Source organism: Topomyia yanbarensis, chromosome 3 (assembly GCF_030247195.1).
Source record: "Topomyia yanbarensis strain Yona2022 chromosome 3, ASM3024719v1, whole genome shotgun sequence".
NCBI lineage: Eukaryota > Metazoa > Arthropoda > Insecta > Diptera > Culicidae > Topomyia > Topomyia yanbarensis.
In genome coordinates this window covers 343,469,132-343,482,390 of record NC_080672.1, presented here as the reverse complement: position 1 = coordinate 343,482,390, position 13,259 = coordinate 343,469,132, and the positions used below count along the sequence as shown (strand labels likewise).

Here is a 13,259-nt window from a genome sequence, read left to right as displayed (position 1 = left end):
GCCTTAACGAGGAAGCTTAGGAGAGAAAACTGATTTTCCTCTTTCGGAAATTTTTAGGCACATTAGAAGATGTTCCCACAGTGGGATGGTCACACTCTCGCACTTTAGTGTACAAGGAAACGTTATCGGTGGCATAGCGCTCTTTTGCATTATCGGAGTGTTCCTTTAAAGAATGTTTCATTTTGTCCCCACATAATTTATATGCATTTTCCACAGCGTGCCTTGTTTCTACAATAAGTTCATGCCTCGCGGCAACAAAAAGGCGAACAGGTAGACTATCCCCGCCGAAAAGGTCAAAGTTTGGAACAGCAGATTCGGCGAAAGGTTTCATATGAGGCTGACGGATTTTGATTTTTTTCTGAACGCAATTGCTTGCGAATTAAAATTTTCACTGACTGATACAAAGATTATTTTTCGTACACAGCAAAGTGGTATTTAGTTGAATCTCGCATATATCGATGATGTTAAATGGCTCATCTTTGCCCTCATTCAAGTTTGTTATGAACATATACCAAATTCGTTACTGATACTTTTTGCATGCACAGTAGGATTCCGTTTTTGGCAACAATTTTATTTTTTTTAGTTGCCAAAACCGGAACCATGCCAAAAATGGAACCTTATTTTTAAAGTTTGGATTTTCAATTTACTTCAAAAATGTTTCAAGGATTTTCAATCATATATGAAATAAAATGAGATATAAGAACAAATAAGCAAATTTTATTCATAACATTATCAAATTCAGACGTCGTACAGTGGGGCAAGCTTTCGACGCTCAAAACCTCTACCGCCCTGGGTATATATCTTAGAGGATTAGTGTCTTTAGCAAAGTATCTTAGATGGAAATGATCATTATTTTGACAACTTTGGTTTTGATCTAGATAAGTAGAAACTGATCTAGATCAGTTCTATCTTTCGATAGAGGTGTTCTATCAAAAAAATTTCTTCGGCAAAGTTGTTTGTTTTGATATTTTAACACATGTACTGAAAACATTTATACTTTATAACCTATGTAGATAGCGCTACATGGCATTTAAAAAAATACTGGAGAAAATGAGTTTTAACATTTGTTTATGAAAAATATTTCTAGAAATAAATGTTCTATTCCTAAATCTTCAAAAATATACAATAATAAAAATCCTTCAAAAAGTGATAAATGTTATCATGACATGTAAAGGTTGTTTTCATCAAAAATATTTTAAAAGATCCACAAAATTTGTAATAACCCACGAAGCGGCAGATGGCGGCAGCTGGAATTTTGTTTATGACTAGTAGAGACTTTTAACTTTATAACCAGAGAAAAAGTGGGCAAGGTGCGCCTTTTTTCTGCAGACAAATGAAATGAGGAAAAAATATAATTCAAGTGAAATAGTCCTAGTTCGCTAGAGAATTTTTGAGTAAGCAAATATGCAAATATTTTCTTGATTTTAAATTCAAATATAATATTTCGAACTGAGAATAAATTTATCAAGTAATTTATAAAGTAATCTTATTAAAATGCCTTCTGTGTCCAGTCATTTCTGTAGTTTTCCAAATCGTTGTTCAGTCATAAGGCTGTGCTTATTCTTTGCAAGAAATGTTTATCAATCAGTTTTCAAAATAATGCTCATTTGCATCCAAGATACTTTTCCGACAAGACACAAATTCTTCAGAATACATACACAGCACGCAAGAGGATTTGAGCGTCGAAAGTAGCATTCAGCCCCACTGTGCGTCGTCCAGTAGAATTCTCACAATCTTCGCGCACTTCTCGAGTGCAATTCCCCTCATTACGAAGGTGTAAAATATCATTTAATTCGAATCGCTTTTCTTCGATCCACTGAACTTTAAACTCAAACAATTCACTGAATGTGTTGATTTCGCTCCTGGGGCTGTTATGTCTTCTTTCTGAAAATTATTGAACAATTTTGTTTAAAAAACACTGCTCTTTTAAAAAATAAATAACTTTGTTAATTTTCCATAACTAACAAATCGTTGATCTTTCAAATGGAATTGATAGATTGTAAACTGAACTGCAATGCTTTGGAGATATTTAGGATTGAAGAAAACCATTTTTGATGCAAAAATCACTTGCAACTTGTACATATTATACATAAATAATGCATCTCTATACTTATTGTAATCATTAAATACAACACGTATAGTGTAAAATATAGGTAACCCCCAAATGCATAACGCTGTTTTAAAACAACATTGCGCAAAACATTTCAAAATAATCGGAGTAATGTATTGAAACTATGAGACAATTTTCACCAAATTAAAAAAAATATTTGCGCCTTTGAGGGTTAATATGACTCCCATGTTTGGAAATGAAGTCAAATGTGATATCAATTGATACAAACAATATCTACTGCACATTTTTTACAGACTCATTATGTACAACACAAATGTTGCCAAAAACGGAACTCATTTGTTGCCAAAATCGGAGTGTGCCAAAAAGGGAGCATGACAAAAACGGAACGTGCCAAAAACGGAATCTTACTGTATCAGGCGACTAGCAGTTGAGAAATTAGATACTGAGATGATTATGACTTTCATTGGTTTAGTTTTCGATAAAAATACACTGAAAAAATAAATTCAGTTTGGACAAGGAAGGGTTTTTTTTAAATAACTTTTTTTTTCCTTAAAAATGTTCAATTTTTGACGTTAGGTAGGGAACATAATTACCTATCTTGGAACAAAATTTCGTCCAAATCATGGATGGGATTTTTTTTCAAATCGACTTTAAATCTTTTAAATGGATTTTTTTCAGTGTAGAAGTCGATGAAGAATTTTTTCGATATTTTTATTCAAAAATTTGACTAATTTTGTGAAAATCACTCCTACAACATTTTTTGTAGGATTTGTCATTTTTGGACTATAGCCATTTGAAAAAACCTGGTTTAATCCACCTAGTGGTATGATTATGCCTTTCTCGTTTAATCTAAACTATGAACTAATGCCTGGATACGTTCAATATAGCATTGTGGAATTGTCTATTACATTCTTATCACACTTGATAAGCATATATAAGTGCACGACTGTCATGAACCTGATAAACAACATGTCGACACTGACATACTTGAAACAAACAAAAATATAATATTTATATAGCTTAATCAGCGTGAGTTCAATGTTGTCTTCATGTTGTCTTCCTGGAGGAGAAGGGAAGGGATATAATTAGTGGGAGGGGGAGGATGCATCGGGAATCATCTAACTTATTTTAGTGTATGGGGTGGATGAAGAGAATTCAGGTGGGAGGTTGGTCTGAGGGGGGGGGGGGGGAGTGAGACAAGGGGAAGGATGGTTGAGAGGTAGGAGGTGGAGGAGTAGATGGAGGGTTCAACACCGAACTTTAAATTATACCATCCATTTGGGACTAGGTTAGTGAAAATTGGTTCAGTCATCACTGAAGTGGCTTTCAATCTGAAATATGCCCGGAACTTCCGGACTTATCGATAGCGGACAATATATTCCAATAATCTTTGATTCGCCATTAGTGATCTAGGCCTGCGAATCGAAGTAATTTGATGTTCATTTCAATAGATTTTAAACCTATGAGGTATTACGATTGTACCGGTTCATATTTAAATTACTATGTGACCGCAATATCCAACCTGTAACTCCGGAACCAAAAGTCTGAACTGAATAAAATTAATTAGCGGTCCTTTTGAGTATTATATCTTTCGTTTGATATCAAATTTGTGAAAATCGGTTAAGAGTTTGCTGGAAAATGGGTGTGACATTAGCTCGGGAACTTGGCGACTTCCCCGGGGGCATCAAGATCTTAGGTGACAAATGTGGTCAAAACTACTTTGATTGGCCATCAGTGATCTAAACCCGCAAATCTAAGTAATTTTGAACGTATTTGAATATGTATTACATCATTCGGACATCATAGGGTTACCAGTTTATGTGGGAATTTGCTGTGTGACCACACTCTTCAACCCGTAACTCCGGAACCGAAAGTCCGATCAACTAAAAATTCAATAGCGTCTTATGGGAGCGTTATACCGTTCATTTGAAACTAAGTTTGTGCAAATCGGTTCAGCCATCTCTAAGAAAATTGAGTGACACTATTTGACACACACATACATACACACATACATACACACATACATACACACATACATACGCACACACACAGACATTTTGTTACTCCGCTAGCGAATGACGGATCTCAATAGTGGCATGTCTGTAATAATATGCGTACATGGAACTATTGAGAACCAGAGCTACAGGTCCAAAGCCCCGGTAAAGGAGGATGGTTGTGATGATCTGGGCCGAGGTCACCACGTAAAGCAAGGTAGGTCATAACCCCAATTCCAAGGCGTGAAGCGACCCGTGCCGAGGGATGAGTGATCGAGGGGGTGAAAAAGATGCTCGATCGTTAACGGAGCCTGTGAGATACCTGGGCAACCCACACAGTAAGCGTCCCTTACCACGCTAATGCGGAGCTCTGGCGTGGTGGACATTTATTTCTCGCGCGACTCGTGGGATTTGATATTGAGAACAAAAATAAAAATACTAAACAAACGGAGGTGCCAAACCCCTTCGCTAGAGGTGGTTTGGCGAGGTCTCCCCCCCGTGGGGAGAGTAGTGGAGCGATGAGTGCTGCATCTGAAAGCACCAGTGACCCCCCAGCAGCGGTAGGCAATAGCCCTACCAACGCACCGAACGGGCCATTATCGGCGATGCGCAAAGTGGTGGAGCAGCTCAATGCAATAATCGAGTACACTAGCGCAAAGCAAAATATAAGCAAGGAGTTAAAACAGAGTCTCCTGGAACTCCGAAAAACTGTTCGAGTGGCAAGACAGAAACAGCAGACTTATGCTAAGAGGGTGGAATGTCGGGAGAAGTCCGACAGAGAAACCCAGACAGTGGCCTCCAAGAAGGAGGGAAAAGAGAAGGTCGATACGGGCACTCAGACAGTGCCCTTCACCTTCTATGGAGCAGCCACGTCGCTTGAAGCGGCGGCCGAGTTCCCCTCGAAGGGAAAAGGCAAGGGCAAGGGCAATCGCAAGACGGCGTCGAACGCGAAGCGCCCTAGGAAGTCGCCAGGCGAGGGTGCAAAAAGCGACACCACACGGCGTGCAACCGTTAAGGTCAAACGCCGTTTGGGCGAGGTAAGCGAGGGCGAGAGTGACCTTGCTGAGCAGAGCGTTGGTACCAGCAACCCGGCGCGACCGGGGCAGGGGGGCCCAAACCCCTGGACGCTGGTCACCAGGAAGAAGCCGGCACCGACACCGGAGGTACCGCGGCCCGCGAAGAAGGCCAAGGACAGAGGCGAGGCCTTGTGGTTGAAAACCGACAAGGACAAATATGCCGATGTTCTAAAGTCGATGAAGGCGGCCGAAAGCCTTTCGGCCCTTGGGCAAGATGTGCGTAGCGTGAGACGCACCAACACGGGAGAAATGCTTCTGGTGCTGAAGCGAGGCGCACAATCTAGTGCGGTATACAAGGCCTTGGCTCAAGAGGTCCTTGGTGAGGGCGCCCAAGTCAGGTCGCTAGGGGCGGAAATGACTCTCCAGTGCAAGCACTTGGACGAGTTCACGACCGCAGAAGACGTCGTCGCAGCCGTTAAGGAGCATTGCGACGTCACAATCGAGCGGGCCTCTGTGCGATTGAGAGATGGACCCTCTGGCACCCAAGTAGCCTACCTCAGCCTACTGAAGGCGGATGCCAAAAAGGTAACCGAGAAAGGGAAGCTGAAGATCGGCTGGTCGGTATGCCCTATTAGTATACCCCAGCCGCCTTCAGTGGATAGGTGCTATCGGTGCCTTGAGTCCGGCCACAAAGCATACGAGTGCAAAGGCATAGATAGGAGCAAACTATGTCGTCGCTGCGGCGAGGAGGGACATAAGGAGCGGGGTTGCACTAAGGCGCACAAGTGCCTTATCTGCACCGCTAAGAAGCAAGCCCATAAACATGCTATGGGCGGACCTTCGTGTCCCTTCGGTGAGTTAAATAAGAAGAAGCCGTGAACGTCACACAGCTAAATCTTAACCATTGTGCAGCAGCCCAACAGCTGCTGTGGCAGTCGGTCTCGGAGTCGAGGACAGATGTCGCCCTCTTATCAGACCCGTACCGCATCCCTGCCGGCAACGGCAATTGGGTGTCGGACGGGTCTGGAATGGTGGCAATCTGTACAACGGGACGGTTCCCGGTTCAAGAGGTAATACACCCCTCCGCCGAGGGTGTGGCGATTGCCAAGATCAATGGTGTGTTCTATTGCAGCTGCTACGCCCCACCAAGGTGGCCAATAGAACAGTTCAACCAGATGATCGACAGGCTCTCGTCGGACTTAGTGGGCCGGAAACCGGTAGTCATAGCGGGAGACTTGGGCAGTGGAGTGGGGCAGCCGCTGTACAAATAGCAGGGGTCAAGCGCTAATGGAGGCGCTTGCGAAACTCGATACTGTGCTAGCTAATAATGGCTCCGCTAGTACATTCCGTAGAAACGGAGTGGAGGCGTGGATTGACCTAACATTTGCCAGCCCGAGTCTGGCTCCAGGCATGGAATGGAGGGTAGACGAAGGCTACACCCATAGCGATCATTTAGCAATCCGCTTTAAGATCAACTATGGTGTGCAGCATCCGAGGGCGGGAGATCCCTGTCAGGTACGCGGGTGGAAGTCCAATCACTTCGACAGCGAAGCTTTCACCGCGGCCCTGGGACTGGAGGCCAACACCGACAGTCTAAGCGGGGATGCGCTGGTAGCTGTTCTATCACGCGCGTGCGACGCCACTATGCCGAGAAAAACACTGCCAAGAAACGGTAGATGCCCGGTATACTGGTGGAGTGCCGAGATTGCAGCTCTACGGTCAGCCTGCCTCAGAGCTAGACGTAGGATGCAAAGAGCTCGCACCGAGGATGCAAGAGAGAACCGCCGTGAAGTGTTTCGAGCTGCGAAATTGGCCCTCAACAAGGCCATTAAAAGCAGCAAGAAAGCGTGTTTCGACAACCTATGTGAGAGTGCCAACGCGAATCCGTGGGGTGACGCCTACAGGATTGTGATGGCCAAGACCAAAGGGGGCTCCTCAACCCCAGAACGGTCTCCGGAGCGGTTGGCAACGATTATCGAAGTACTCTTCCCGTCTCGAGCCACAAGCCCCTGGCCACCTGCACTACGAGACAGTGCGGGCACGGCCGAAATGGTGGCTACAGTGACGAACGAAGAACTACTCGCAGTGGCTAAATCCCTAGCAATGAACAAAGCTCCAGGGCCGGATGGAGTTCCAAACAACGCACTCAAGGCAGCGATCATAGCGAACCCGAACATGTTCAGGCTAGCTATGCAGAGATGCCTTGACGAGTGCCGTTTCCCCGATAGATGGAAAAGGCAGAAATTGGTGCTGTTGCCGAAGCCCGGGAAGCCGCCAGGCGACCCATCGGCGTACAGACCAATCTGTCTGATCGACACGACTGGCAAACTGCTTGAGAGGATCATCCTCAACAGGCTCATCCCGTACGCGGAAGGTACGGACGGTTTGTCAAGCAACCAGTTTGGCTTTCGGAAGGGTAAGTCCACAGTGGACGCTCTCAACTCAGTGATAAATACTGCCGAGATAGCGATCCAACGAAAAAGGCGAGGTATTCGATACTGTGCGTTAGTGACACTTGACGTGAAGAACGCATTCAACAGCGCGAGCTGGGATGCCATCGCGCTCTCGTTACACCGGCTTAGCCTACCGGTGGGTCTGTACCGGATCCTGGAAAGTTACTTCCAAAACCGCGTACTGCTATACGAGACCGATACCGGTCAGAAAAGGGTTCCGATTACCGCCGGAGTCCCGCAGGGCTCGATCCTAGGCCCGGTGCTATGGAACCTCATGTATGACGGGGTTCTGAGACTGAAGTTCCCTCCTGGGGTCAAGATCGTCGGCTTTGCCGACGACGTAACCTTGGAGGTCTATGGGGAGTCAATTCCTGAGGTAGAACTAACCGCAGAACACGCGATTAGCACGGTGGAGGAATAGATGAGCGCGAGAGGCCTGGAGCTCGCTCATCATAAGACGGAGGTAGTTATCGTCAACAACCGCAAGTCGGCACAACATGCAGTTATCCATGTGGGAGAAGTCGCGATCACTTCACAGCGAAGTCTGAAGTCTCTCGGAGTCATTATAGACGACAAGCTGACCTTCGGCAGCCATGTCGACTATACGTGCAAGAGAGCGTCGATTGCTGTTGCGGCTCTATCGAGAATGATGTCCAACAACTCAAAGGTGTGCGCCAATAGACGTAGGTTACTGGCAGGCGTTGCCGTATCTATCCTCAGGTACGGCGGCCCGTCATGGTCAAGAGCACTGAGGGTAACCAGTTACCTACAGAAACTGGAGAGCACCTACCGCGTGATGTGCCTCAGAGTGATATCTGCCTACCGCACGGTATCACACGATGCATCCTGCGTGATAGCGAGCATGATGCCAGTCGGGCTGGTCATTCGGGAAGATGAGGAGTGCTTTGAGCTACGTGGAAATAGGGGAGCCCGCGAGCGCACCAGGGTGACCTCGGTCGCCAGATGGCAGCGTGAGTGGGACAACTCCTCGAAAGGTAGGTGGACCCACCGGCTGATACCTAGCATATCGAGCTGGGTGGGAAGACCCCATGGGGAAGTTCACTTCCACCTGACACAATTCCTGTCAGGCCATGGCTGTTTCCGTCAGTACCTCCACAAGTTCGGGCACGCGGAGGTCCCAGTCTGCCCGGACTGCCCAGGTGTAGATGAAACTGCCGAACACATACTGTTCGTATGTCATCGGTTCGACGTCGAAAGAAGAGCAATGCTTGACGTCTGTGGCTGGGACACAACCCCTGATACCCTTATTCAGCGAATGTGTCAATCGGTGGAGAAGTGGAACGCAGTCTCGGCTGCTACCATCCAGATTGCCAGTAGGCTACAGGTAATCTGGCGAACCGAGCAACAGACGACGGGCACGGCTAACTAGTGATTGGTTAGCTGGAGCGAAAAAGGCCAAGCGCAAAAAAAGGGAGTGAATGGTCTGTTCATGCCGAGGCAGGTTTGGCGCAGCGAATGGCAACCGCGTAAGGGGTAAACCCAGCCACCCCGAAGCAAGACAGAAGAGTGAGTGTATAGGTGTATAAGTGGACTGCCTCATGCCAAGACGGGAGGGTCGTAGCGTAGTATGTTGGAACTTAGCTATCGATGCCTCATGGCGTGGCAGAGGAGTGAAAGGGTGATCATCCAAGTCAGTCTCACACGGCATGTTAAGGGTGAGCATAAAAGTCAGCCTCACAGGTATGGTAGAGGCTAGCACAAAAGTCAGCCTAGCAAGGAATGAAAAAGGTGAGCACACAAGTCAGCCTCGCATGGTATGTCAGAAGTGGGGCCTAAGAAAAATGTCCCACATGGGATGCCAGAGGGAGTGACAAAGGTACAATAGAGTGGCACGATTGAGAGTGAATCAGGTGATAGGGTGAGCACCCAAGTCAGCCTCACATGGTATGGGTGGGGCGAGCACAAAAGTAAGCCTAGCAAGGAATGAGTAAGGTGAGCACACAAGTCAGCCTCGCATGGAACGTAAAAGGTGAGCACAAAAGTCAGCCTCATGTCGGAGTGTTTGAGAGTGAATCAAAGTGCGATTGAGAGAGCACCCAAGTAAGCCTCATACAGGATGTATGAACGCGTGAGTGAGAGTGAATGAGTACATTTAGTACAGCCATCCCCCCAGAAGTAATACCGAGAGGTAGTTCCTGGGAGGAATGATGGCGGAGCCCAATGGAGTTTAGTCGGTATTAATGGCTGGTCACCATTCGAGTCCGACACGCCCCCAGTGCACCCCGTGTGGTAGATTGGACCCTACCAATAGCACGTGTACTGGGCTAGGACATAAAGGTCTTCTCCATAGTAAAAAAAAAACATTTTGTTATCTCGACGAACTGATTGGAATGGGATATGACTCTCGGTCCTCCGGGTCTCGGTTAAAAAATCGATTTTTGGAGTGATTGCATAGCCTTTCATTATATGAGAAAGGCAAAAATAGTTTAAAAAAGTTTGACCCTTTTCAAAAGAGAGTCTAGATCATTTTTGGAAAAACAAAGTATGCAAAGTATGTACAGAAAGTTTCATTAAAATCTGAGAACGCTATACATCGTAGTTAAAATACTGTGAATTTCCTCAGAGCAGTGCAAGACAAATGTTAGTACAAGATGTTGAAAAATTAAATATACAAGACTATTTATGAAATTGTTTGAAATAAAGATTATTTATGAAATTTTTTAAAATAAAGAATAAAGTCTTTGAAATATCCCGTTCTTAAAATAACAATCTGTGTAATAAGAAATTGCTGTCAATAAAAAATGAGAAAAAATCACACAAGAAAGCTTCATTTTACCATCAAGAGTATCGCAAAATTCCAACTAAATTTAATTTTTATCTGAAATTCATGCCACCATGTTGCCCATACCTTCTCCGGCAACAAATGTGCGAACATGCCAATTTCCATTGAAGCGGAAACATGCAAACTTCACCGCACCAGTCACAGCACCTTACGCCAGTTGCCACCAGTCCACGCGGTATCGGTACCTAATGGCTTGTCCTAGGACTTGTGGTCGGGTTCTGCTTGACTGCATGGATTGAAACAAAAGCGACCCAGCTTCGCAGGAGGTGTATAAAATTAAACACTGTTGTAAGTGTGGATGAAAGTGTAAAATGCAAATGATTGCTATTTCTGTTCTTTTGCAAGTGTCTACCTAGTCGGGGGATTATTTCCGAGTGCTCGTAGCAAGTTTTATCGATGGGACAAGCAATGAAATTTCAGGTCAGCAGTTCGGGAATTAAATGTGTAGGATACAGCTCGAAAGTTTATATATTAAGTTTCGTTATCACAGCAGATTTCAACTTACCCTAAATTAGAAAGTTAATTCGAATATTTTTTCTCTCTCTCTCTTCGACAGAATTCAAAACCTAGACGCTATCGTGCGGATAGCAGATCGTGAACTTCCAGTAGTGAACACCCGGGGAGATGTGCTGTTCAATTCATGGAATGGCATCTTCAATGGCCAGGGTGGCTTCTTCTCGCAAGCCCCGCGAATATACAGCTTCAGTGGGAAGAACGTCCTCACCGATATAGCTTGGTAAGTACCTATAGCTAGCAATGAGCGATGAACACCCTCACCCTGCTGGACGCAACGGTCGACGACAGTCGACTGGCAGTCGGTAACAAATGACCATGTCACTCCTTCGTGTGCAGCATTCGGCTTAGCAAATAACCCATATGACATTTCGTCGGATAATCTCCCTATTACGGACAGGAGCAATAAATCTTGAACAATAGTTCTTGCCCGGACAAAAAAAGACCGATGGATCCAAAAAAAGAGCAAGACAATAAATCAGATTTATATCTTAACGCAGGAGATCGTTGTCTGTCGCAGGCAAATGCTCAGTAGACGGAAAGCGAAAACACAAATAAACGAAACAAACACATTCACTAAATGACATAATCATCAACCATAATGGTCATGTTGGCGGCGCACCAAATTCGTGTTGCTAAGATTCAATGTCAGCAGACTTGACCGGGCATGAGAGCGGTAATCAACAGCGCGGGATGGACACGTGTACGTGTCATATTGCATGCATGGATATCCAATCTGAAACGAATCCTCGAGAGGTGTATTTTTATTGTTTTATTGTCTGCTTGTTTTGTTGGAATCGATTTTTCCAACTAAGTCTGGAGTGTCCAAAAATAGCAGTTTATTGGAAAAGGAAAACTGCAATCTATAGCTATGTCTAAAACTGTTATCCTAATCAAAACACACCTGGGTAAGAAGTTTGAAGAAGTGTTTTCATGATCCAAAAAAGTGGCTCCATCAGGTTGGTGGGTGCATGAGGGGAAGTAGCATTTCGCGTAGCATATTTTTCTTTTAAGATAATCGGCTATAGAAAAAGTTTAACAATGAAATTATAAACAAATAAGATAATATGGGAAAGGAATGCTGAAGAACGAGTTATAGATGGCCTGCGAACTGAGCGCCATAATTTTTTGCTAGTATTTTTCAAGTTGAAAAGCATTTTTAGATAACTTACCATAACAATGCAAGATAAGAAACAATTCTTTTCTTTCGTTTACTATTTGTGTTCTCAAATATAAATAGATGTGGGCGTTGCTAGTGCTATGTTGGATGCGATAACGTTTTTAGAGCATGTATCTCAAAATGGCGCTTGGTCCTCCTTGGCTTAACACAGGCCAGATCGTTTTAAAACTTTTCTTACGGGTAATTGGAATTGGTTTGTTCAAATTTTATGGTTTAGAAAAAAAAATAATCAAAACAGTTTTTAATTTTTTAATAAATCGGCATGCTTTTTATAGCCGTTATTTTGACAATACAATGGATGCATTGAAGGCGGTGGGAGCGGTTTGGTTCCATTCACACCTAAAACATGAGAATGACCAGTTCACCTGGAGCGTAGCACAGAGGAGTAACTAGAACAAATGCTTGGCCAATATCCAAAAAAAAAAATTTTTTCGATTTTTTATTTATTTATATTTTTTTAGATACCTAAAAGCATACTGCATATTGTGGCAAAATAAAGAGTTTGCCAAAAATCGCTAAAGATTTTTTGCATGGATGCAAAATGGTGATATTTTAAGGGGTTTTTAATCATTTTTTATTATATATTCAGCAAAATCGCTTTCTAATGATGATGACTGTATTAAATAAGACAATATTATAACAAACGTAATTGAACACAACTATTTGTGTAATCTCAGCTTAAAAATAACCGAAAATAGTAGTGTTTCTGTGAATTGGACCAGCTTTAGAAACACCCTTTTTAAACTTTTTATTCCAAATTTGAATGATAAAAAAGTTACATTATACGGCAAGATCCGGCAATGTTGCTGAAACAACATTACAAAACAAGATTCCGGCTATCCAAAAAACATTCAATCTCTTCCGATCTTTTCCGATCCACAAATTCCAAGCGATTTGAAAATATCTATGAAGATGTGCACAGGTATCCCTTTTTTCTCCTTTTTCCACTGGCCAATTGTTCATGAATCGGGAAAAACAAATGTATTCACAAAGATGACCTCGAAAATACTAGTATTCGGAAGGATCTAGAAAAATGACCTCTGCACTGGTATGCCAAATTGTCCCAAAAACTAGTTATTTACTATTTTTAGTTCATATTAAGGCATAATAACAGCAATAGCCGCAATAAATAGTTTTGACCAGGATTCGACCCCAGTTACTCCTCTGTGCGTAGCTCGGCTTAAAATATCTTGATGATTGTAACCGAGGCCAAGATGTCAGAGGTGTCA

General features: G+C 43.8%; 1 protein-coding gene across 13 annotated transcripts in view; it reads left to right on the top strand.

The window, feature by feature from the left end:
• The window catches only part of LOC131690758 (collagen alpha-1(XVIII) chain), a 1,092,580-nt gene that overhangs the window by 1,063,733 nt on the left and 15,588 nt on the right, over positions 1 to 13,259 (top strand). For all 13 annotated transcript variants that reach the window (XM_058976747.1, XM_058976742.1, XM_058976748.1 and 10 more), the window contains one exon: positions 10,894 to 11,073. In XM_058976747.1, coding sequence (XP_058832730.1) covers positions 10,894 to 11,073 — 180 coding nt within the window. The remainder of the gene's footprint in view (positions 1 to 10,893; positions 11,074 to 13,259) is intronic.